Genomic DNA, 23121 nt, shown 5'->3' with positions numbered 1-23121 from the left:
CAATGTCTGATAAGGTTAAACATAAATCTACCATATCTGCTAACCATCTCACTTCAAGGTATTTACTCAAACCTATGTTTATACAACAGTTCTGTATGCAAATGTTTATAGCTGATCTAACTGTAATCAATACAATCTAGAAATAGACGGTGTGGTTATGTCCACATAATAGAATACTACTCGACAATAAAAAGGAACAAACCACTGATACGTGCAAGAAATGGAAGAATCTCATATACACCTTATGCTGAGTGAAACAAGCCAGACTCAACAAATTAGATAGTGTACGACCTCATTTATATGACATTTCTTCCAGAGGAAAAGTCTCAAGAACAAAATCAGTTTCAGGATCTGAGGGTGGCAGGAGGGCTTCACCACAAAGGAACACAGGGACCTTCGAGGACAGACGGTACTAGTCTTTATTTTTATTGTGTTGGTGGCTCACGATCATACGCATTTAACCAACTTTCAGGACTATACACAAAAATACATGAAATTTGCTGTAAGTGAATTATGCCTAAACTGAAAACGAGGAAGAAATGGCAAAAAAAAAAAAATGTAAATGCATCTGTGTGTTCACTCAACACATTAAGCTAGGTATTCACAGATGGTTAATTGCCTCTCCCTTAAATAGTAGGAGAAAGTCCTAGAGCTGCCCTCACAAGGGCCTGTTCCCCTGAGATCTCCAGGTTTCTGGTTCTTATTCATTATTATCTTTTAGAATCCCAACATGGTTCTTCTGCCTGACATCATTTTGAAAGGAACAGACTATATACCAAGGCATCTGGGTAATTTATTTACTCGTGTGAATGCGAATGGTTGTTAGTACACATGCTGATCTTCCCCCAAATTGTGGAATTTCTGTGAGTCTGCAACCATCGTCAGGAAAACCCCTAGCATGAAAATTGTATTGAATGCAGTCCAAGCGATAACCCTTTACTGAGTTGTTTTATAGCCTTTTTATTTGCTATTCACAGCCACAGTCCTGCGAATCATGCCCATGTGTTAATAACACTCTATTTCACAAATAAAGAAATTAAGTTTGACATCAGGTAAGGGACAACTCTAAGGGCACCTTTTGATTAGCTTCCTGGAGGGAGCTTTGTTGATGGGATTGCTACATTCTTCCCCTGCAGAGTTTCAGATCAATGACTAAACATTCAGGATTTCCATCGCCTGTTTTCAAGGACCAGGTAAGTAACCTTTTGTATTTCACACACATTTTTAGTGAGAAGTGTAATGCATGTAAAAGTAGTAGTGAAGCTGATGTTATGAGTTATTTGAGCTCAAAATAGAAGGCCATGAACATATTTTCTGAAACGCTTGGGACTTTATGTCCAATTAAAGACCACTTGCGTTAGTAGGAAGCTCAGTGGCACTTATGAAACGTTGTTATGTTCCTAAAGAGGATGGGCAAAGACGGAAGGTGGATGATGCTCTGATTGAGCAGGAGGTAATTTCCTCCCATTTTCTATCTTTTCCTGTCATTGTAGGGGAGGTTCACAAGCAAAGTTTGATTGGACAGTTCTTTAGATGCCAGACGGATCTTCATGAGATTATTTAGATCTGTACTCCACTTTAATATTCTTTACCCCCGAAGCTCACCCTTTTCCTGACGTCTAGAAAAGTCGACAGAGCAGTCATTCAGTGCGTATGTTGTAAAATAGATCATAGATACATTTGATTCTCAGAGCTGCTTCCTCTTAGACACGTAATTTTAGGAAGTAACTTCTCAAATCCTCTTTTCTTATTTGTAAAATAGGGATACTAGTGCCGACTGACGTTTAATGTTATCATGAAGATTAAAGTGAAACATATCTATATCTGAATATGTCATTCCCTTATTAGTGGTCATAGAATGCAGCACATTCTATTTGCTTTAAAAGTTGTAGGTTATATTATCATGTATGTTAGAAATTTATAAACACACAAGTGCCTTTAGGGACAGGAATGTAAAGTGAAGTTGCAAAATGGCCAGGAGGAAATAGAAGGTAGAGAGGAGATAGAGAAAAGTAGTTACCAGAGAATGGACATGCTACCAAAAGCTCCAAGGTCAAATTAAAAATTAAAAAGCAAAACCATGGAGCTGACCACATAACAGATCTGCAGACTAGAATGAAATTCCTGGTCCATGACTCTTCAGCTCTCCATCTCTGTGACTGTACAAGAGGCTGGAGGCTGCCAGACTTCATACTGCCTCCACATCTTGAAGCCCTGCATCCCACCCCCACCTGTCCTTAACCAACATGGAGACCATCGTTCCATCCTAATAATAATGTAGTAATTCATCAGGATTGTGATGAATGCCCACATTGTGCTTTTTAAAAATGAATTACCTCATTTAGATTTTGTAAAAAATCCCTTTTGAATCATCCCATTACCATATTTATTTTTTTTTTAAAGGGACTCCACGCCCAGCGTGGCTTGCACTCACCATCCTGAGATCAAGACCTGAGCTGAGATCAAGAGCTGGAGGCTTAACCAACTGAACCATGCAGGTGCCCCACCATCTTCATTTTATAAAGAAAATGAGGCTCAAGGAAGTTATGTTAGGACCAATGTCTCCTTGGTTGAAAATGGTAGGGCTGCTTTCTGAATGCTTATGAACCTCTTCTCAGAGCCCAAGCTCTAACACCCAATGCCATACCTTCTTCAGAATTGAATTGAACTGGAATTCCTACATGCCTCTACTGTAGTTGTGCTGTTATCCCAGTACATCTAGTTTGTATATACATAGCTATTCTACTGAACACCTACAAGTACTGAGTTTGGCCTAATGGACACAATGAATAAATGTGAACTCAGTTAAAATAAATTCAATTAAACTTCAGTTAAGAGCCTGGGTCTAGGAAATCACTTTGCCTGGGTCCAAGGCTTGACTCTATTGGTTGATACTGATGTAGACTTGCACAAACACTTAGTCATTTGTGGGTTTGTTGAGAGGATTAAGCATATTTCAACATTAGACATAAGCGTGTACTTGATGTGAGCACTGTATAAACGTTAGCTGTCAATAAACTCAGGAAATCTGACTTAGGAAATGTTGGTACAGCAAATATGTGACCTTGGATAAATCATAACCTCTTTCTGCGCCTCTCTTTGTGCATTTGCACAAGTAAGAAGTTGGCTATGGGACTTGTAAGGATCTTTTGGCTTCAACAGTATGTAACCATATAGATCATTTATCTAAGTCCTAAGTTTTTTGTTCAAATCTATGCTTTATATCAGAGAATCACGAAGAATAAATTATTACCATAATTAAGTGGTGAAATAAATGGTGTATTTATATATTTAAATTTCAGTGCAGGGGGGCCGGGTGGCTCAGTTGGTTAAGCATCTGACTTGGTTTCAGCTCAGGTCATGCTCTCACAGTTCTCTGAGTTTGAGCCCTGTGTAGGGCTCTGTGCTGGCAGCTTAGAGCCTGCTTGGGATTCTCTTTCCTTGTCTCTCTGCCTCTTTCCCTGCTTGTGCTGTTTCTGCCTCTCTCAAATAAATAAACATACTTATGAATAAACAAATAAATATATAAATTTCAGTGCCATCTATTTTCTTATGAAGCTACTTTTTTTTTTAACGTTTATTTATTTTTGAGACAGAGAGAGGCAGAGCATGAACGGGGGAGGGACAGAGAGAGAGGGAGACACAGAATCGGAAGCAGGCTCCAGGCTCTGAGCCATCAGCCCAGAGCCCGACGCGGGGCTCGAACTCACGGACCGCGAGATCGTGACCTGAGCTGAAGTCGGACGCTTAACTGACTGAGCCACCCAGGCGCCCCAGTGCTATCTATCTTCTGTTTACCAAATATTCCTTTCTTTCTCATTACTACAAAGAATTTAGTAATTCCCATGGACACTAATACAGAAGTGACAGATTTCATCCTGATGGATCTGACCAATACTCCAAAACTTCAGATTCCACTTTTTATTGTGTTCACCCCTCATTTACTTCATCAGTGTTTGGGGGAACCTGGGGATGATCATACTGATCCTACTGGACTCCCATTGCCACTGTCTCATGTACTTTTTCCTCAGTAACCTGTCTCTGGTGGACTTTGGTTACTCTACAGCTGTCACTCCCAGGGTCATGGCTGGATTCCTTATAGGAGACCAGGTCATCTCCTATAATGCGTGTGCTGCTCAAACATTCTCTTCTGCAGCTTTTGCAACTGTGGAACGTTATCTCTTATCCTCAGCGGCCCGTGACCTCTATGCAGCAGTGTGAAGCCCCTCCATCCCACCACCACCATGACGATGAGCGTGTGTGCTCTTCTGGCCATGGGTTGCTACATCTGTAGTCTCCTGAATGCATCCATTCAGGTTGGGAATACGTTCAGTCTTTCTTTCTGTAAGTCCAATGTGGTCCATCACTTTTTCCTGTGATATTCCAGCAGTCATGGCTCTCTCTTGCTTTTGTAAACACATTAGTAAGGTCGTTCTTGTGTATGTGTCAAGCTTTAATGTCTTTTTGCTCTTCTCGTTATAATCCTATCCTACCTATTCATATTTATAACCAGCTTGAAGATGCAGTCAGCTCAGGGGCACCAAAAGGCTTTGTCCACCTGGGCTTCCCACCTCACTACAGTCTCCATCTTTTACGGGACAGTCATCTTTATGTATTTACAGCCCAGTTCCGGCCATCCCATGGACACAGACAAAATGGCATCCGTGTTCTACACTGTGCTCATCCCCATGCTGAACCCTGTGGTCTACAGCCTGAGGAACAAAGAGGTCAAGAATGCTTTCAAGAAAGTTTTGGAAAAGGCAAAATCATCTCTCATACTGGGATTTTAATATTATATTATGCACAATAATCTAGTTTCATTTCTCTCGGTTTATCCCATTCATATTTTTAAGACTTACCCTGCATTTAATTCCTCAAGTTATATCCCTAACACTTGAAAAGTCTGCTGTCTTGTAAAAATAAAATATGTCTAAAATATAATACTTGAACTAGTATGGCTCAAAAAAAGCCATGAAAAGCCAGGGGTCCTGCTTCTCAAAACACTTACTAATGGCTTTTGTTTTATTCGCTTGTTCCACATGCATTTTCTTTACCACGTGCCTGTGTACACATACATGTAAATCAGTGGGAAAAACGAGTCTATGAGCAGAGACACATACACACATCCTCTATGACTCTGAGGACATATACACTGACAGTGGTAAATTTGGCAGAGGTAAACGAAGTGTCAGTGGTTTTGAATAAAATGATTTTAAATAATTTGGGGGTTAGAATATAAATTTGTGTCTAATAATATTTGTTTCTTTTGCTGAATTCCTGTTGTAAAATCTTAACTGAAGAAAAAGTAAGTAATTCTAAATAGATGTATTTTCTTTGTTGGCACATTTGATTGAAAGACACATAGATATTGCATTTAAATGGAGTCGTATTGGGGCGCCTGGGTGGCTCAGTCAGTTAAATGTCCAACTTCAGCTCGGGTCATGATCTCACAGTTGATGGGTTTGAGCCCTGCGTCAGGTTCTGTGCTGACAGCTCAGAGCCGGGAGCCTGCTTCGGATTCTGTGTCTCCCTCTCTCTCTGCCCCTCCTCTGCCCATGCTCTGTCTCTCTCTGCCTCTCAAAAACAAATAAAAATGTTAACAATTTTAAAAGAATAAAAAGAGTTATATTTCTGTCTTGACTGAGTCATTCTGTAGAGTCAACATATTCACATTACACTTTTTAAAAGGACAAAAGATCTAGACCACACACACAAAAAATGGAGGGAAATAAACACATTTTCCGTTATTCACATGTAACCTCAAACTCTCATAATGCTAAAAAAATGAACAGAGACTATCAAGAATGCACACTTTTCTGTCTAAAAATGCTTTGAAATGGCTAATGTTTCCTATTTTTCATACTGCAGTGTTGTTAGGTCATCTCTTGTCCCTCTCCCAGACTTCTCCCTCACTTCATCCACAGTGATTTCCTTGGTATTTCTGGACAACTCAAATACACTTCCACCTCAGGGTCTTTGTACTTGCTGTTCCTTCTGAAAGAAATCTTCTCTTAGTCCATTCAGGGTCTCCTTAATCTTAGAGGCCTTCTCTGCCTACCTTTAAAAATTCGTCACTTTCTCCTTCCCGCATACACCAACTTCTCACCCTGCATTATTCTTTGTCACCCTTACAAACACTTGCCTGTTGTATAGTTATCGGCCTTTTACTTTGTGAACTATCTCTCCTAACTAGAACCTAACTCCATAAGAACAGTGACTTTATCCGTTGTATTTACCACACGATCACCAATACCAAAATGAGTATGTGACTCGTAGATTCTCAATAAATAATTATCTAACAAATGAATAAATTGAGTCCATTTGGACCATATGTTAGGTCCTTGAGTCTTTGGGAATTCTCTGTAGCAACTGTCTAGATATGCTCCTAGAGCATTTCCTGTATTATAGCTTATTTTCCACGTTGCTGAAATATTTTCATCTACGTTCTCACTCAGTGCTTGCAGCCGTCACTTTTGGCATGATCGCCTGGAAGTCTCAACAGCTGTGTGACCTCAAACCATTTTATAATTTTTACTCAGAAGTATGGCTTGCAAGGTGTCAAGGAAGCACAAGATAAATGCTATTTAGTAAATTACAGAAATACATTAAGAGGAGATTATATAAAATTTGCTATATGATTTAATTTGGAAAATTACTTCATGCACTCTGGAACATACACCTAACTGAAATCGTTCAAAATATCCTTATAGAAGATAAACCAGAAAATAACTGTCAGTAATAAACATAACGTACTTTCAAAGTCCCAAAGTAATGCGCAACATTTATGCATTTAATTTGCCCCGCAGGGAGCCCCATTCTATACCGAAGCTACCTCTGGGAATGTGCACTCATGGCTCCATTTTTTGGTCTCTGTCTAATTACAGGCTGCAACATCTCCATATTTGTAAAATTTTTCTTCAATGTACAGAAATGTCATGCTACTACTTGTGGGACAGTGTAGCCTATTACAAGACTCACTTTTTTTCTTTATAGGGATGTTTCTCTTGTTGAAATCTAATTATTTGAATGTATAATTTTTTTAGAGTTACAGAAAGTCTTCAAAGATGGTGTGGAATGTCCCCATATGACCCATTGTAGGCTGAAAATAGCTAAATCATACATTCAGGGGAAAAAAGAAATACCAAGTAATGACAACTGTGCATACCCACTCAATACATGTAGCGAGGTCCCCGTAGGTAGCTTAATTGCTTCTTCCGTAGGAAGGTGGGATGAAGAGCCATAGATGCTCTTGAAAGAGCTTCCCCTGAGCCCCATATCTTAATAACTCATTTTTGGTGCCCTTATATCAGCCTCTGAAATAGCAACAACAGTCCACATAGCATCATTCTAGAGAGATCAGATTGCACACTGGGCTCCATGATCATCCTACATTCATCTGAATGTCAGTGGGCATCATTGCCCTCAGGCCTTCTCCTTCCCTGAAGAGTTGCTGTCAGCCTGCAACCATGACCAAGGAACGCACCTCAAGACAAAAAGTTGTATTGAGTGGCTTTAAAATGGTAACCCCTTGGGGCGCCTGGGTGGCGCAGTCGGTTAAGCGTCCGACTTCAGCCAGGTCACGATCTCGCGGTCCGTGAGTTCGAGCCCCGCGTCAGGCTCTGGGCTGATGGCTCGGAGCCTGGAGCCTGTTTCTGATTCTGTGTCTCCCTCTCTCTCTGCCCCTCCCCCGTTCATGCTCTGTCTCTCTCTGTCCCAAAAATAAAAAACGTTGAAAAAAAAAATGGTAACCCCTTACTGAGTTATTTTATAGACCTTCCCTTATTTGCTATTTACAGACACAATTCTGTAAAATATGTGGGAGAAGTATTTTTACTATGTTTATTTTACAAATAAGGAGAAGGTAAGTGACTTCTCCAAGGGCACAGCATGAATCAATGGTAGATTCAGAATCTGAGCCCAGGTTCCTGGGTCCTTGTTGGTGTGTTTTAGTTCATTTTTTGCTGCCTTGGAGAACTTGGAAACTTTTGACCACTACCGAACATATAGCTTCTCTACAGTTTGTGTGGGTTATTTCTTGGATGATTTTCTCATGAATTTCACACTCACTATTGAGGACTGACTGTCTCTTCTCTTCAAGGAGCAAGGTAAGCCACTATATTCCATATACATTATTAGTGAAAAGTGTAATTCACACAAAAGGAGTATGAAAGCTAAACATGCTATGAGTTGTTTGAGCAGAGAAATTGATGTTTTGAAACATTTTTTCTAAAATAGTAAGTTGAAGCTGGAGTATAAATTCAAAATTCCATTAGCAGGGGATTTAATGATACTTATAAAATACCCTGTGGCTTCCCTTAAAAAAATAAGATAGTTGATGCTCTACTTGAGTATATGGTAATTTCATTTTGTTCACTATCAGAAGGTCTCTCATTGGCTCATTGGAGGTGAAAGAAAGTGTGAAGTGACTCTTCTTTAAGCTACAAAGGGAATTGAGTGATTTAGTAAGATCAAACTGCAGTGTAACCTTTTCTCCTTAATCTCATCCTTATTGTTATTGCCACCTTTAAATATTCCAAGTGAAGGAGTTAAAAGTGCACAGATTCTGGTTAGGTCAAAACTGAGTTTCAAACTTGAATCTTTTTCATACTAGTGATATCATTGTAAAATATCACATAATTCCTCAAATCCCTAATTCCTTCAATGGTAAAATTAAAATAATACTATCCATTGTACACACACACACACACACACACACTCTAACACACATATTTATATGTAAATCCCTTAACATTAGACCAGAATCATTCTGAAGTACAAATTATTAATGAAATAATGCACGTGGTATTTATACATTTCAATGTCATTAGAATTTCTTTTTGTTTTCTCCTTTATTTCTCTTTAACAGGACATCTCATAATTCCCTGATCACATTGATGGATAACAGGACAGAAGAGACACAATTCATCCTGGTGGGACTAACCAGTGACCCAGAACTGCTGATCCCCCTTTTTATCATGTTCACCCTCATCTACCTCATCAATGTGGTTGGGAACCTGGGGATGATGGCGCTGATTCTCTTGGACTCTCGTCTGCACACTCCCATGTACTTTTTCCTCAGTAACCTGTCTCTGGTGGATCTTTGTTACTCTACAGCTGTCACTCCCAAGGTCATGGCTGGATTACTTATGGAAGACAAGGTCATCTCCTACAATGCATGTGCTGCTCAGATGTTCTTTTTTGTAGCATTTGCCACTGTGGAGAGTTACCTGTTGGCTTCAATGGCCTATGACCGCTATGCAGCAGTGTGCAGACCCCTCCATTATACCACCACCTTGACCACAGGTGTGTGTGCTTCTCTAGCTATAGGCTCCTACATCTGTGGTTTTCTGAATGCCTCTTTCCATGTTGGGGACATATTCAGTCTGTCTTTATGTAAGGCCAATCTGATCCATCACTTTTTCTGTGATGTTCCAGCTGTCATGGCTCTCTCTTGCTTTGATAAACACGTTAGTGAACTGGTTCTTGTTTTTATGTCAAGCTTTAATGCCCTTTTTGCTCTTCTGGTTATATTGCTTTCCTACCTATTCATATTTATATCCATCTTGAAGATGCAGTCAGCTCAGGGGCACCAAAAGGCTTTGTCCACCTGTGCTTCCCACCTCACTACAGTCTCCATCTTCTACGGGACAGTCATCTTTATGTATTTACAGCCCAGTTCCAGCCATTCCATGGACACAGACAAAATGGCTTCCGTGTTCTATTCTATGGTCATCCCCATGCTGAATCCTGTGGTCTATAGCCTGAGAAACAAAGAGGTCAAGTGTGCATTCAAGAAGGTGGTGGAGAAGGCAAATTTTTCTACAGGATTGGGAATTTAACATTACAGCATGCATAACCTTGTTTAATTCCACTCAGACTTTCCCCATGCAATGAGCTGCTTTTTAAGACCCATGCTGCATTTAAACTTCTGAAGCGACATCCTTCTCTCTTCAAAAGTCTATTGTTTGGCAAAAAGAAAACATATTCAGGGGTGCCAGATGGCTCAGTTGGTTAAGTGTTTGACTTTGGCTCAGGTGATCACCTCACGGTTCGTGAGTTTGAGCCCTGTCTCAGGCCCTCTGCTGTCAGCACAGAGCCTGTTTGCGTTTCTCACTCTTCTGCTTCTCTCTCTCTGCCCTTCCCCTGCTGGCTCTCTCTCTCTCTCTCTCTCTCAGGCAGTCTCTCTCTCTCAAAATAAATAAATAAACTTTAAAAAAAACATGTTCAGAAATGTAATTCCTGAATGGGAATGTTAATAAAAACATTAAAAATTTGGGGACCCACTTGTCAAACTTGACTAATGATATTTGAATTATTCGCTTGTTGTACTTATATTTTTTTCTACCCAACACAAACATACATGTTAAGTAGGGTTCAAAACAAGCCCAAGAACAAAGCACATGTATATGCCCCATATAGGCACATACACATTGGAGTAGAAATTTTGTCAGAGGTAAATGGAGTGTGACAAGTTTTGAATAAAAATAATTTAAGTAGTTAATTGAGGTATTAAATATAAAGTAATATTTAATTGTAATTATTTCTTTTACTGAACAACTGTTTTAAGATTCTGAGTAGAACCAGAATCATGTACTTTTAAATGAAAGTATGTACTGTTTTGGCACATTTCATTGGGAGGTACATACATATCAAATCTAAATGAATCTCTGTCTTGACTGAGTCATTTTGCAGAATCAACAAGTTCACATTATAATTTTCAAAAAGACAAAAGAATCACCTAAATTCTATAACTTACCTTAGGGTTCTGTCTTGGTGGTATATACGCTATGGCTTTGGGCAAATGTATAAAGAATTGAATCTGTCATTGTAGCATCATACAGGGTGTTTTCACTGCTCTAAAAATCACCTGTTCTCTGCCTAGTCATCCTCCCCACCCCCACCCCCAAACCACTGGCAACTACTGATCTTTCAGGTGTCTCCATGGTTCTGCCTTTACCAGAGTTTAATATAGTTGGAATCATATAGTTGGAAACCAGCCTTCTCAGATTGGCTTCTTTCATGCGGTAGTATGCATTTAAATTCCTCCATGTCTTTCCTTTCATTTATCCATTAACCTAATGAGACATCTTGGTTGCTGCCAGTTTGGGCAATCATGAATGAAGGTGCTGTAAACATTCGTGTGCAAGTTGTGGTGTGAACATAAGTTTTCAACTCGTTTGGGTAAATACCAATAAAGATGATCGCTGCATCATATGGTGAGAGTATGTTTAGGTTTTTAACAAATGTCCACACTGTCCTCCAAAGTGGCTGTCCCACTTTTCATTTTGACCAGCAATGAATGAAAGTTCCTTTTGCTCCACCGCCACTGATGTTTTTGGTGTTCTGGATTTTGGCCATTTTTAATAGGTGTATAGTGAAATCTATTGGTGTTTTAATTTGCATTCTCTGATGACATATGATGTGGATCATCTCTTAAAATGCTTATTTACCATCTGTATATCTTCTTTGTTGAAGTGTCTGTTAAAGCTTTGGCCCATTTAAAAATCCAGTTGTTTGTTTTCTTATTAAGTTTTAAGAGTCCCTTTTATATTTGGCATAATAGTCCTTTACCAGATGTGTCCTTTGCAAGTATTTTCTCCCAGTTTGTAGATTGTTCTCCCATTCTCTTGACATTGTTCGTCACAGAGCAAAAGTTTTTAACATTGGTGAAGTCCAGTATATTAATTATTTCTTTTCTTATATGTGTTTCCAAAGTGAGCACTAATTATTTCTTTTATGAATTATGACTTTATTGTATCTACAGAGTACTCACCATACCCAAGGACATCTAGGTTTTTTCCCCTATGTTATGCTCTAGGAATTTTAGTTTCACATTTTGCATTTTGGCCTCTGATCCATTTTGACTTAATTTTTGTGTGGGGTGTAAGTAAAGTAGGTTTCTAGATTCAGTTTTGCATGTGGTTGTCAAGTTGTTCCAGCACTATTTGCTAAAAACTATATTTTCTTTTCTTTTTTTTTTTTACATTTTTTTATTAACGTTTATTTATTTTTGAGAGAGACAGAGCATGAGCAGGGGAGGGGCAGAGAGAGAGGGACACACAGAATCCCAAGCAGGCTCTAGGCTCTGAGCTGTCAGCATAGAGCCCGACGTGGGGCTCGAACTCACAAACGGTGAGATCATGACCTAAGCCGAAATCAGACGCTCAACTGACTGAGCCACTCAGGCGCCCCTTAAAACTATATTTTCAAAGCAAAAAAGACAGGATGGGAATGCAAGCTGGTGCAGCCACTCTGTAAAACAGTATGGAGGTGCCTCAAAAAACTAAAAATAGAACTACCCTATGACCCAGCATTTGCACTAATAGGTATTTATCCACGGGATACAGGTGTGCTGTTTTGAAGAGGCACATGCACCCCCATGTTTATAGCAGCACTATCAACAATAGCCAAAGTATGGAAAGAGCCCAAATGTCCATCAGTGGATGAATGGATAAAGAAGATGTGGTATATATATATATACAATGGAGTATTACTCAGCAATCAAAAAGAATGAAATCTTGCCATTTGCAACTACGTGGATGGAACTGGAGGGTATTATGCTAAGTGAAATTAGTCAGGCAGAGAAAGACAAAAATCATATGACTTCACTCACATGAGGACTTTAAGAGACAAAACAGATGAACATAAAGGAAGGGAAACAAAAAGAATATAAAAACAGGGAGGGGGACAAAACAGAAGAGACTCATAAATATGGAGAACAAACTGAGGGTTACTGGAGGGGGTGTGGAGGGGGGATGGGCTAAATGGGTAAGGGGCACTAAGTAATCTACTCCTGAAATCATTGTTTCACTATATGCTAATTTGGATGTAAATTTTTAAAAATAAGAAATAAAATTTTAAAAAAAGAAATGTACTAGAGCCTCAAAGACAAGAGCTACGGTATGATTAGTTTTCAATAAATATACTTGCATGTACATCAATATATTAGAATTCTCTAGTTATCCAAGAATTTGACTTGGAGAACATTCTGCTCACTCCAGGTTTGCTCCCCACTATAAAATGCAACTTTTAAATCATAAATATTAATCAGGCCCCATATCAAGAACTCCAAAATATTTTAAAATAATATGAATAAATATTCTTTTATCCTTTAAAAAAAAAAAGAAAGAAAACATAAGCAGTAAGCTCCTTGACATCAGTCTTAGTGATGTTCCTTTGGATCTGACTCCAAAGGGAAGGGGAACAAAAGTAAAAATAAACAAACAGAAATATACCAAACTAAAAAGCTCTGAAAAGTGAAAGAAACCATCAACAAATCAAAAAGCCAATGTACTGAATGAGAGAAGATATTTACAAATTATATATCTGACAAAAGCTTAATATCCAAAGTACATAAAGAACTTATACAATTCAATGACAAAAAATAAACAATTCAATCAAAAAATGGACAGAAGATCTTAACAGACATTTTTCCAAAGAAGACATACAGATGGCCAACAGGCACATAAAATGATGCTCAACATCACAATCTTCAGGGAAAAGCAAACCAAAACCACAATTAAATAACATCTTTAGCTGTTAAATTGGCTTTATTTATCAAAAAGACAAGAAACAACACATGTAGGTGAGGGTATAGAAGAAAGTGAACCTCGTGTATTGTTTACGGGAACGTAAATCGGTGCAGCTACTATGGAAAACAGTATGGAAGTTCTTCAACAAAATTAAAAATAGAACTACCATATGATCCCAGAATCCCACTACTGGTTATTTATCCTAACAAAACAAAAACACTATCCTGAAAAAAATCTTTTCATAACAGCGTTATTTACAATAGCCAAGGTATGGAAACAACCTAAGTGTTCACCAATGGATAAATGGGGAAAGATGTGTGTGGGGTGTGTGTGTATGGATGTGTATGGATAATATGTAATTTATATATAATGGAATACTATTCAGCCATTAAAAAGCATGAAATTTTGCCATTTGCAACAATATGGATAGATCTTGCGGGTATTATTCTAAGTGAAATAAGTCAGATAGAGAAAGACAAATACTGTATGATTTTATTTATATGTGGAATTTTTTCCCAATATATGAAGTTTATTGTCAAATTGGTTTCCATACAACACCCAGTGCTCATCCCAAAAGGTGCCCTCCTCAATACCCATCACCCACCCTGCCCTCCCTCCCACCCCCCATCAACCCTCAGTTTGTTCTCAGTTTTTAACAGTCTCTTATGCTTTGGCTCTCTCCCATTCTAACCTTTTTTTTTTTTCCTTCCCCTCCCCCATGGGTTTCTGTTAAGTTTCTCAGGATCCACCTAAGAGTGAAAACATATGGTATCTGTCTTTGTATGGCTTATTTCACTTAGCATCACACTCTCCAGTTCCATCCACGTTGCTACAAAGGGCCATATTTCATTCTTTCTCATTGCCATGTAGTACTCCATTGTGTATATAAACCACAATTTCTTTATCCATTCATCAGTTGATGGACATTTAGGCTCTTTCCATAATTTGGCTATTGTTGAGAGTGCTGCTATAAACATTGGGGTACAAGTGCCCCTTTGCATCAGTACTCCTGTATCCCTTGGGTAAATTCCTAGCAGTGCTATTGCTGGGTCATAAGGTAGGTCTATTTTTAATTTTTTGAGGAACCTCCACACTGCTTTCCAGCGTGGCTGCACCAATTTGCATTCCCACCAACAGTGCAAGAGGGTTCCCGTTTCTCCACATCCTCTCCAGCATCTATAGTCTCCTGATTTGTTCATTTTGGCCACTCTGACTGGCATGAGGTGATATCTGAGTGTAGTTTTGATTTGTATTTCCCTGATGAGGAACAACATTGAGCATCTTTTCATGTGCCTGTTGGCCATCCGGATGTCTTCTTTAGAGAAGTGTCTATGTTTTCTGCCCATTTCTTCACTGGGTTATTTGTTTTTCGGGTGTGGAGTTTGGTGAGCTCTTTATAGATTTTGGATACTAGCCCTTTGTCAGATATGTCATTTGCAAATATCTTTTCCCATTCCATTGGTTGTCTTTTAGTTTTGTTGGTTGTTTCCTTTGCTGTGCAGAAACTTTTTATCTTCAGAAGGTCCCAGTAGTTCATTTTGCTTTTAATTCCCTTGCCTTTGGGGATGTGTCAAGTAAGAAATTGCTATGGCTGAGGTCAGAGAGGTCTTTTCCTGCTTTCTCCTCTAGGGTTTTGATGGTTTCCTATCTCAGATTCAGGTCCTTTATCCATTTCGAGTTTATTTTTTGTGAATGGTGTGAGAAAGTGGTCTAGTTTCAACCTTCTGCATGTTGCTGTCCAGTTCTCCCAGCACCATTTGTTAAAGACTGTCTTTTTTCCATTGGATATTCTTTCCTGATTTGTCAAACATTAGTTGGCCATACGTTTGTGGGTCTAGTTCTGGGGTTTCTATTCTATTCCATTGGTCTATGTGTCTGTTTTTGTGCCAATACCATGCTGTCTTGATGATGACAGCTTTGTAGTAGAGGCTAAAGTCTGGGATTGTGATGCCTCCTGCTTTGGTCTTCTTCTTCAAAATTACTTTGGCTATTCGGGGCCTTTTGTGGTTCCATATGAATTTTAGGATTGCTTGTTCTAGTTTTGAGAAGAATGCTGGTGCAAGTTTGATTGGGATTACATTGAATGTGTAGATAGCTTTGGGTAGTATTGACATTTTGACAATATTTATTCTTCCAATCCATGAGCAGGGAATGTCTTTCCATTTCTTTATATCTTCTTCAATTTCCTTCATAAGCTTTCTATAGTTTTCAGCATACAGATCTTTTACATCTTTGGTTAGATTTATTCCTAGGTATTTTATGTTTCTTGGTGCAATTGTGAATGGGATAATTTCCTTTATTTGTCTTTCTGTTGCTTCATTGTTAGTGTATAAGAATGCAACTGATTTCTGTACATTGATTTTGTATCCTGCAACTTTGCTAAATTCATATATCAGTTCTAGCAGACTTCTGGTCGAGTCTATCGGATTTTCCATGTATAATATCATGTCATTTGCAAAAAGCAAAAGCTTGACTTCATCTTTGCCAATTTTGATGCCTTTGACTTCCTTTTGTTGTCTGATTGCTGATGCTAGAACTTCCAACACTATGTTAAACAGCAGCGGTGAGAGTGGACATCCCTGTCGTGTTCCTGATCTCAGGGAAAAAGCTCTCAGTTTTTCCCCATTGAGGATGATGTTAGCTGTGGGCGTTTCATAAATGGCTTTTATGATCTTTAAGTATGTTCCTTCTATCCCGCCTTTCTCAAGGGTTTTTATTAAGAAAGGGTGCTGGATTTTGTCAAAGGCCTTTTCTGCATTGATTGACAGGATCGTATGGTTCTTATCTTTTCTTTTATTAATGTGATGTATCACGTTGATTGATTTGCGAATGTTGAACCAGCCCTGCATCCCAGGAATGAATCCCACTTGATCATGGTGAATAATTCTTTTTATATGCTCTTGAATTCGATTTGCTAGTATCTTATTGAGAATTTTTGCATCCATATTCATCAGGGATATTGGCCTGTAGTTCTCTTTTTTTACTGGGTCTCTGTCTGGTTTAGGAATCAAAGTAATACTGGCTTCATAGAATGAGTCTGGAAGTTTTCCTTCCCTTTCTATTTCTTGGAATGCTTGAGAAGGATAGGTATTATCTCTGCTTTAAACGTCTGGTAGAACTCCCCTGGGAAGCCATCTGGTCCTGGACTCTTATTTGTTGGGAGATTTTTGATGACTGATTCAATTTCTTCGTTGGTTATGGGTCTGTTCAAGCTTTCTATTTCCTCCTGATTGAGTTTTGGAAGCGTGTGGGTGTTTAGGAATTTGTCCATTTCTTCCAGGTTGTCCAGTTTGTTGGCATATAATTTTTCATAGTATTCCCTGATAATTGCTTGTATGTCTGAGCGATTGATTGTAATAATTCCATTTTCACTCATGATTTTATCTATTTGGGTCATCTCCCTTTTCTTTTTGAGAAGCCTGGCTAGAGGTTTGTCAATTTTGTTTATTTTTTCAAAAAACCAACTCTTGGTTTCGTTGATCTGCTCTACAGTTTTTTTAGATTCTATATTGTTTATTTCTGCTCCGATCTTTATTATTTATCTTCTTCTGCTGGGTTTAGGCTGTCTTTGCTTTTCTGCTTCTGTTTCCTTTAGATGTGCTGTTAGATTTTGTATTTGGGATTTTTCTTGTTTCTTGAGATAGGCCTGGATTGCAATGTATTTTCCTCTCAGGACTGCCTTCGCTGCATCCCAAAGCTTTTGGACTGTTGTATTTTCATTTTCATTTGTTTCCATATATTTTTTAATTTCTTCTCTAATTGCCTGGTTGACCCACTCACTCTTTAGTAGGGTGTTCTTTAACCTCCATGCTTTTGGAGGTTTTCCAGACTTTTTCCTGTGGTTGATTTCAAGCTTCATAGCATTGTGGTCTGAAAGTATGCATGGTATGATGTCAATTCTTATATACTTATGAAGGGCTGTTTTGTGACCCAGTATGTGATCTATCTTGGAGAATGTTCCATGTGCACTCGATAAGAAAGTATATTCTGTTGCTTTGGGATGCAGAGTTCTAAATATATCTGTCAAGTCCATCCGATCCAATGTATCATTCAGGGCCCTTGTTTCTTTATTGACCATGTGTCTAGATGATCTATCCATTTCTGTAAGTGGAGTGTTAAAGTCCCCTGCAATTACCACATTCTTATCAATAAGGTTGCTTATATTTGTGAGTAATTGTTTTATATATTTGGGGGCTCCCGTATTTGGCACATAGAATTTATAATTGTTAGCTCTTCCTGATGGATAGACCCTGTAATTATTATATAATGCCCTTCTTCATCTCTTGTTACAGCCTTTAATTTAAAGTTAGTTTGTCTGATATAAATATGGCTACTCCAGCTTTCTTTTGACTTCCAGTGGCATGATAAATAGTTCTCCATCCCCTCACTCTCAATCTGAAGGTGTCCTCAGGTCTAAAATGAGTCTCTTGTAGACAGCAAATAGATGGGTCTTGTTTTTTTATCCATTTTGATACCCTATGTCTTTTGGTTGGCACATTTAATCCATTTACATTCAGTGTTATTATAGAAAGATATGGGTTTAGAGTCATTGTGATGTCTGTAGGTTTCATGCTTGTAGCAATGTCTCTGATACTTTGTCTCACAGGATCCCCCTTAGGATCTCTTGTAGGGCTGGTTTAGTGGTGACAAATTCCTTCAGTTTTTGTTTGTTTGGGAAGACCTTTATCTCTCCTTCTATTCTAAATGACAGACTTGCTGGATAAAGGATTCTCGGCTGCATATTTTTTCTGTTCATCACATTAAAGATCTCCTGCCATTCCTTTCTGGCCTGCCAAGTTTCAGTAGAGAGATTGGTCACGAGTCTTATAGGTCTCCCTTTATATGCTAGAGTACGTTTATCTCTAGCTGCTTTCAGAATTTTCTCTTTATCCTTGTATTTTGCCAGTTTCACTATGATATGTCATGCAGAAGATCGATTCAAGTTACATCTGAAGGGAGTTCTCTGTGCCTCTTGGATTTCAATGCTTTTTTCCTTCCACAGATCAGGGAAGTTCTCAGCTATTATTTCTTCAAGTACACCTTCAGCACCCTTCCCTCTCTCTTCCTCCTCTGGAATACCAATTATGTGTATATTATTTCTCTTTAGTGCATCACTTAGTTCTCTAATTTTCCCCTCATACTCCTGGATTTTTTTTATCTCTTTTTCTCAGCTTCTTCTTTTTCCATAATTTTATCTTCTAGTTCACCTATTCTCTCCTCTGCCTCTTCAATCCAAGCCGTGGTTGTCTCCATTTTATTTTGCACCTCATTGATAGCATTTTTTAGCTCCTCCTGACTGTTCCTTAGTCCCTTGATCTCTGTAGCAATAGATTCTCTGCTGTCCTTTATACTATTTTCAAGCCCAGTGATTAATTTTATGACTATTGTTCTAAATTCACTTTCTGTTATATTGTTTAAATCGTTTTTGATCAGTTTGTTAGCTGTTGTTATTTCCTGGACATTTTTTTGAGAGGAATTCTTCCATTTCATCATTTTGGATAGCCCCTGGAGTGGTGCAGGACTGCGGGGCACTTCCCCTGTGCTGTCTTGAATAACTTGCTTTGGTGGGCGGGGCCGCAGTCAGACCTGATGTCTGCCCCCAGCCCACCGCTGGGGCCACAGTCAGACTGGTGTGTGCCTTCTCTTCCCCTCTCCTAGGGGCGGGATTCACTGTGGGGTGGTGTGGCCCGTCTGGGCTACTTGCACATTGCCAGGCTTGTGGTGCTGGGGATCTGGCATATTAGCTGGGGTGGATTGGCAAGGTGCACGGGGGCAGGAGGAGCAGGCTCAGCTCGCTTATCCTTCAGTGATCCACTTGGGGAGGGGCCCTGCAGCACGGGGATTGAGTCAGACCCGCCGGAGGGATGGATCCGCAGAAGCACAGCTTGGGTGTTTGCGGGTGCAAGCAAGTTTCCTGGCAGGAAGTGGTTCCCTTTGGGACTTTGGCTGGGGGATGGGCGAGGGAGATGGTGCTGGCGAGCGCCTTTGTTCCCCACTAAGCTGAGCTCTGTCATCTGGGGCTCAACAACTCTCCCTCCCATTGTCCTCCAGCCCTCCCGCTCTCTGAGCAGAGAGGTTAGCTTATGACCTCCCAGATGCTAAGTCCCGCTTGCTGTTGGAACACATTCTGTCCGGCCCCTCCGCTCTTGCAAGCCAGACTCAGGGGCTCTGCTTGGCCGGCGAGCCGCCCCTCCGCCCCGGCTCCCTCCCGCCAGTCCGTGCAGCACCCACCGCCTCTCCGCCCTTCCTACCCTCTTCCGTGAGCCTCTCGTCTGTGCTTGGCTCCGGAGACTCCATTCTGCTAGTCTTCTAGCGGTTTTCTGAGTTATTTAGGCAGGTGTGGATGGGATCTACGTGATCAGCAGGATGTGGTGAGCCCGGCGTCCTCCTACGCCGCCATCTTCCCAGGATCCTCCTATATGTGGAATTTTAAAAACAAAACAAGTAAAACAAGAACAAAAAACCCAGACTCATACAGAGAATAGATTGGGGTTGACAGAGAGAAAGAAGACTTAAGGGCATCAGTGGGGAAAGGGTGAAGGGGATCAAGAAAAACAAATTTCCAGTTATAAAATAAATACATCATAAGAATATAATGTACAGCATGGGGGATATAGTCAATAATATTGTATTAGCGTTGTATGGTGACAGACAATATCTAGCCTTACTGTGGTAATCAGTTTGCAATATATACAAATGTCAAGTCACTATGTTATACACCTGAAACTAATATATTATATGTCCATTATAACTCAATAAATAATATTTTTCATTTAAAAAAAAAAGACTGGAAATAAGAAGTATTGGCAAGAATGTGGAGACAAAGGACCCTCATATACCATTTGTGGGAATGTAAATTAGTGCACCCACTTCCAGGAACTATAGCACTTCCTCAAAAAAATGTTTGTTGTGGCATTGCTTATAATAGCCAAGATCTGGAAGCAATCCAGGTGTCCACTGATAGAGTAATGGATAAAGATGAAGTGATATATATATATACATATATATATTATTCATCCATAAAAAAAGATGGGATCTCGCCATTGTGACAACATGGATTGACCTAGAGGGTATTACACTCAGTGAAATAAGTTAGTCAAAGAAAGACAAATACCATACAATTTCACTTATATGTGAAATCTAAAGAAACAAATGAACGAACAAACAAACAAAAAAAGAAGCAGACCCATAAATACAAGAAACAAATAGACGGTTTCCAGAGGGAAGGGGTAGGCAGGGATGGGAAAAAGGGGTGAGGGGGAGTGGGAGATACAGGCTTCCAGTTATGGAATGTATAAAAGGTACAGCATAAGGAATAAAGTTACAGCATAGGGAATACAGTCAAAGGTGTTGTGATAGCATTGTATGGGGTCAGATGGTAGCACATAACATACAGACTTTTCTAGTCACTTGGTTGCATGCCTGAAACTAGTGTAACATTGTGTGTCAACTATTGTTCGGTGTAAAAAAGCATACTACAGTAAAACCTTGGATTGCAAGTAACTTGTTCTCCAAGTGTTCTGCAAGACTAACAAACCTTTCTAATAAATTTTAACTTGGTAAATGAACGACGTCTTGCAATATGAGTAGTACATGATGCCGAACATCACACACAACTGAGCCAATGATTCTTCTCTCTCTCTCTCTCTCTCTCTCTCTCTCTCGCCCGCCGCTGTGAGATTGTGGGTGATCGTCTCTCATGCTTGGATGCTGGGTCCCATGCTGTGGTGTTTGGCAAAAATTATTTATTTTTCAGAACTTTGGAAGGTGCCCCAAACTGGTGTAATTTTTGTCGCTTCAAAGCACCTATAGACAGTTCTTTGATTTTCCATACAAGACTAAGCTTAGGAATGCTTTGCTTGGTTTTGGTCAGGCTGATTGAAGGTATAGACCCTTTCCTCTGCTGTCTTATTGCCAGTTATATTAAATACAGTATATGACAAGAGTTTATTAATACTGTACTGTAGTCAACATCAGTTAATGATCGTGAAAGTCGTCCTATACAATAATCCTCCTCTCTCATGTCTCCCTCAGCCACGAAGGTTTTCAAAGGTAAGCACAGGTTAATTTCTTTATTTATGCTTATATTTTGTATTTTTAAAAATTATTTTGTATTATATTATGGTATTGCAATCAGTTTTATGTGAATATTTTTGGGTTGTAGAACTAATCATCTGAGTTTCCATTATTTCTTATGGGGAAATTTGCTTTGACAGACAAGTGCTTTGGATTACAAGCATGTTTCTGGAACGAATCATGCTCACAAACCAAGGATTTACTGTATTTATGAACAAAATACAAAAAATAAATGAGCAGAGTAAGATTAGCAGGAAGAAGGAATAGAAAGTCCAAATCTACATCCCCTGATAGAAACACAGGTTTAACAATTTAAGTAACAAAATACCCTTCTGAGAAGTCCGAAGTCCAGTTCAGTGTCTCATCTGTTGAATTCCTAACCTTCAGTACTCCGAAATGTGATCTTGTATAGAAATAGGATTGTTGCAGATTTACTTACTTAAGATGAGGTCCCACTGGGGTAGAGTAGGCCCTAAATCTAATAGGACTCGTGCCCCTTTAAAAAATGGAATATTTAGACAGATGCAGGCACAAAGGGGGAACACCAAGTGAAGAGGAAGACAGAGGTCAGAATGGTCATCAGACCAAGGAATGAAAACAAACGCCAGGACATCACCCTGATGCTCGGGGACAGATATGAGACAAATTCTTCCTTACAGATTTCACAAGTAACCAACAGAACCAACCCCATTGACACATTGACCTCAGATTTCTAGTATCCAGAAATGTGAGATGATACATTTCTGTTGTTAATGCCACCTTCTTTGTGGTACTTTTTTTTTTTAATTTTTTTTTAATGTTTATTTATTTTTGAGACAGAGAGAAAGACAGAGCATGAACAGGGGAGGGGCAGAGAGAGAGGGAGACACAGAATCTGAAACAGGCTCCAGGCTCTGAGCCATCAGCCCAGAGCCCCACGCGGGGCTCGAACTCACGGACCGCGAGATCGTGACCTGAGCTGAAGTCGGACGCTCAACCGACTGAGCCACCCAGGCGCCCCCTTTGTGGTACTTTTTAAGAGCAGTCTTAGGAAATTAATATAGGCAACAATATGGATGAATCTCAGATACATCTTACGTGAAGGAATCCAGACACAAAGGCTACACACACTAGGACTCAACTTACAGGACATTATTGCAAAGGCAAAATTACATGGACGAGCCGTTACGTGGTTTCCAGGGGCAGCAGGTGGGAGAAGGGGTGAAATATAAGAACATGTGACACAAAACCAGGTGTGCACCCTGATCAGATCCAATTAGGTCCCCACAGGCTGTTTAATTGCTTCTCCCTAAGAAGGTGGATGAGAGCTACAGACGCCCTCCTGGGGGACATGCACGGAGAACTCCGTGTCTATCTCACTCCCTCCTGATTCCATGAGATAGCCCCTGAAATCCCAGTAGGACTCAACATGACATCATTTCAGAGGCACCAGGCCATGTGCCACGCCCCTCTGGCCATCATTTATGCAGCTGACTGCTATCCTTGCTGGTACATGCAGACCTTCCTCCCTGAC

General features: G+C 39.7%; 1 protein-coding gene and 1 pseudogene across 1 annotated transcript; both read left to right on the top strand.

Annotated features, from left to right (window-relative positions):
* Nucleotides 1–3845: 3845 nt before the first annotated feature.
* LOC125933325 (olfactory receptor 5B2-like) lies at nt 3846–5212 on the top strand (annotated as a pseudogene).
* Nucleotides 5213–8886: 3674 nt separating this feature from the next.
* LOC125933330 (olfactory receptor 5B2-like) lies at nt 8887–9839 on the top strand. The gene has a single exon (XM_049646307.1). The coding sequence runs from the start codon at nt 8895–8897 to the stop codon at nt 9837–9839; it is 945 nt and encodes a 314-aa protein (XP_049502264.1). The 5' UTR covers nt 8887–8894.
* The last annotated feature ends 13282 nt before the right edge of the window (nt 9840–23121 follow it).

Source organism: Panthera uncia, chromosome D1 (genome assembly GCF_023721935.1).
Source record: "Panthera uncia isolate 11264 chromosome D1, Puncia_PCG_1.0, whole genome shotgun sequence".
NCBI lineage: Eukaryota > Metazoa > Chordata > Mammalia > Carnivora > Felidae > Panthera > Panthera uncia.
Note: the sequence above shows the minus strand (reverse complement) of the source record. Positions and strands in the feature narration are given on the sequence as shown.

What these genes read in the sequence shown, in the direction of transcription:
- LOC125933330 (XM_049646307.1), top strand. Translation starts at nt 8,895, where the DNA reads ATGGATAACAGGACAGAAGAGACACAATTCATCCTGGTGGGACTAACC.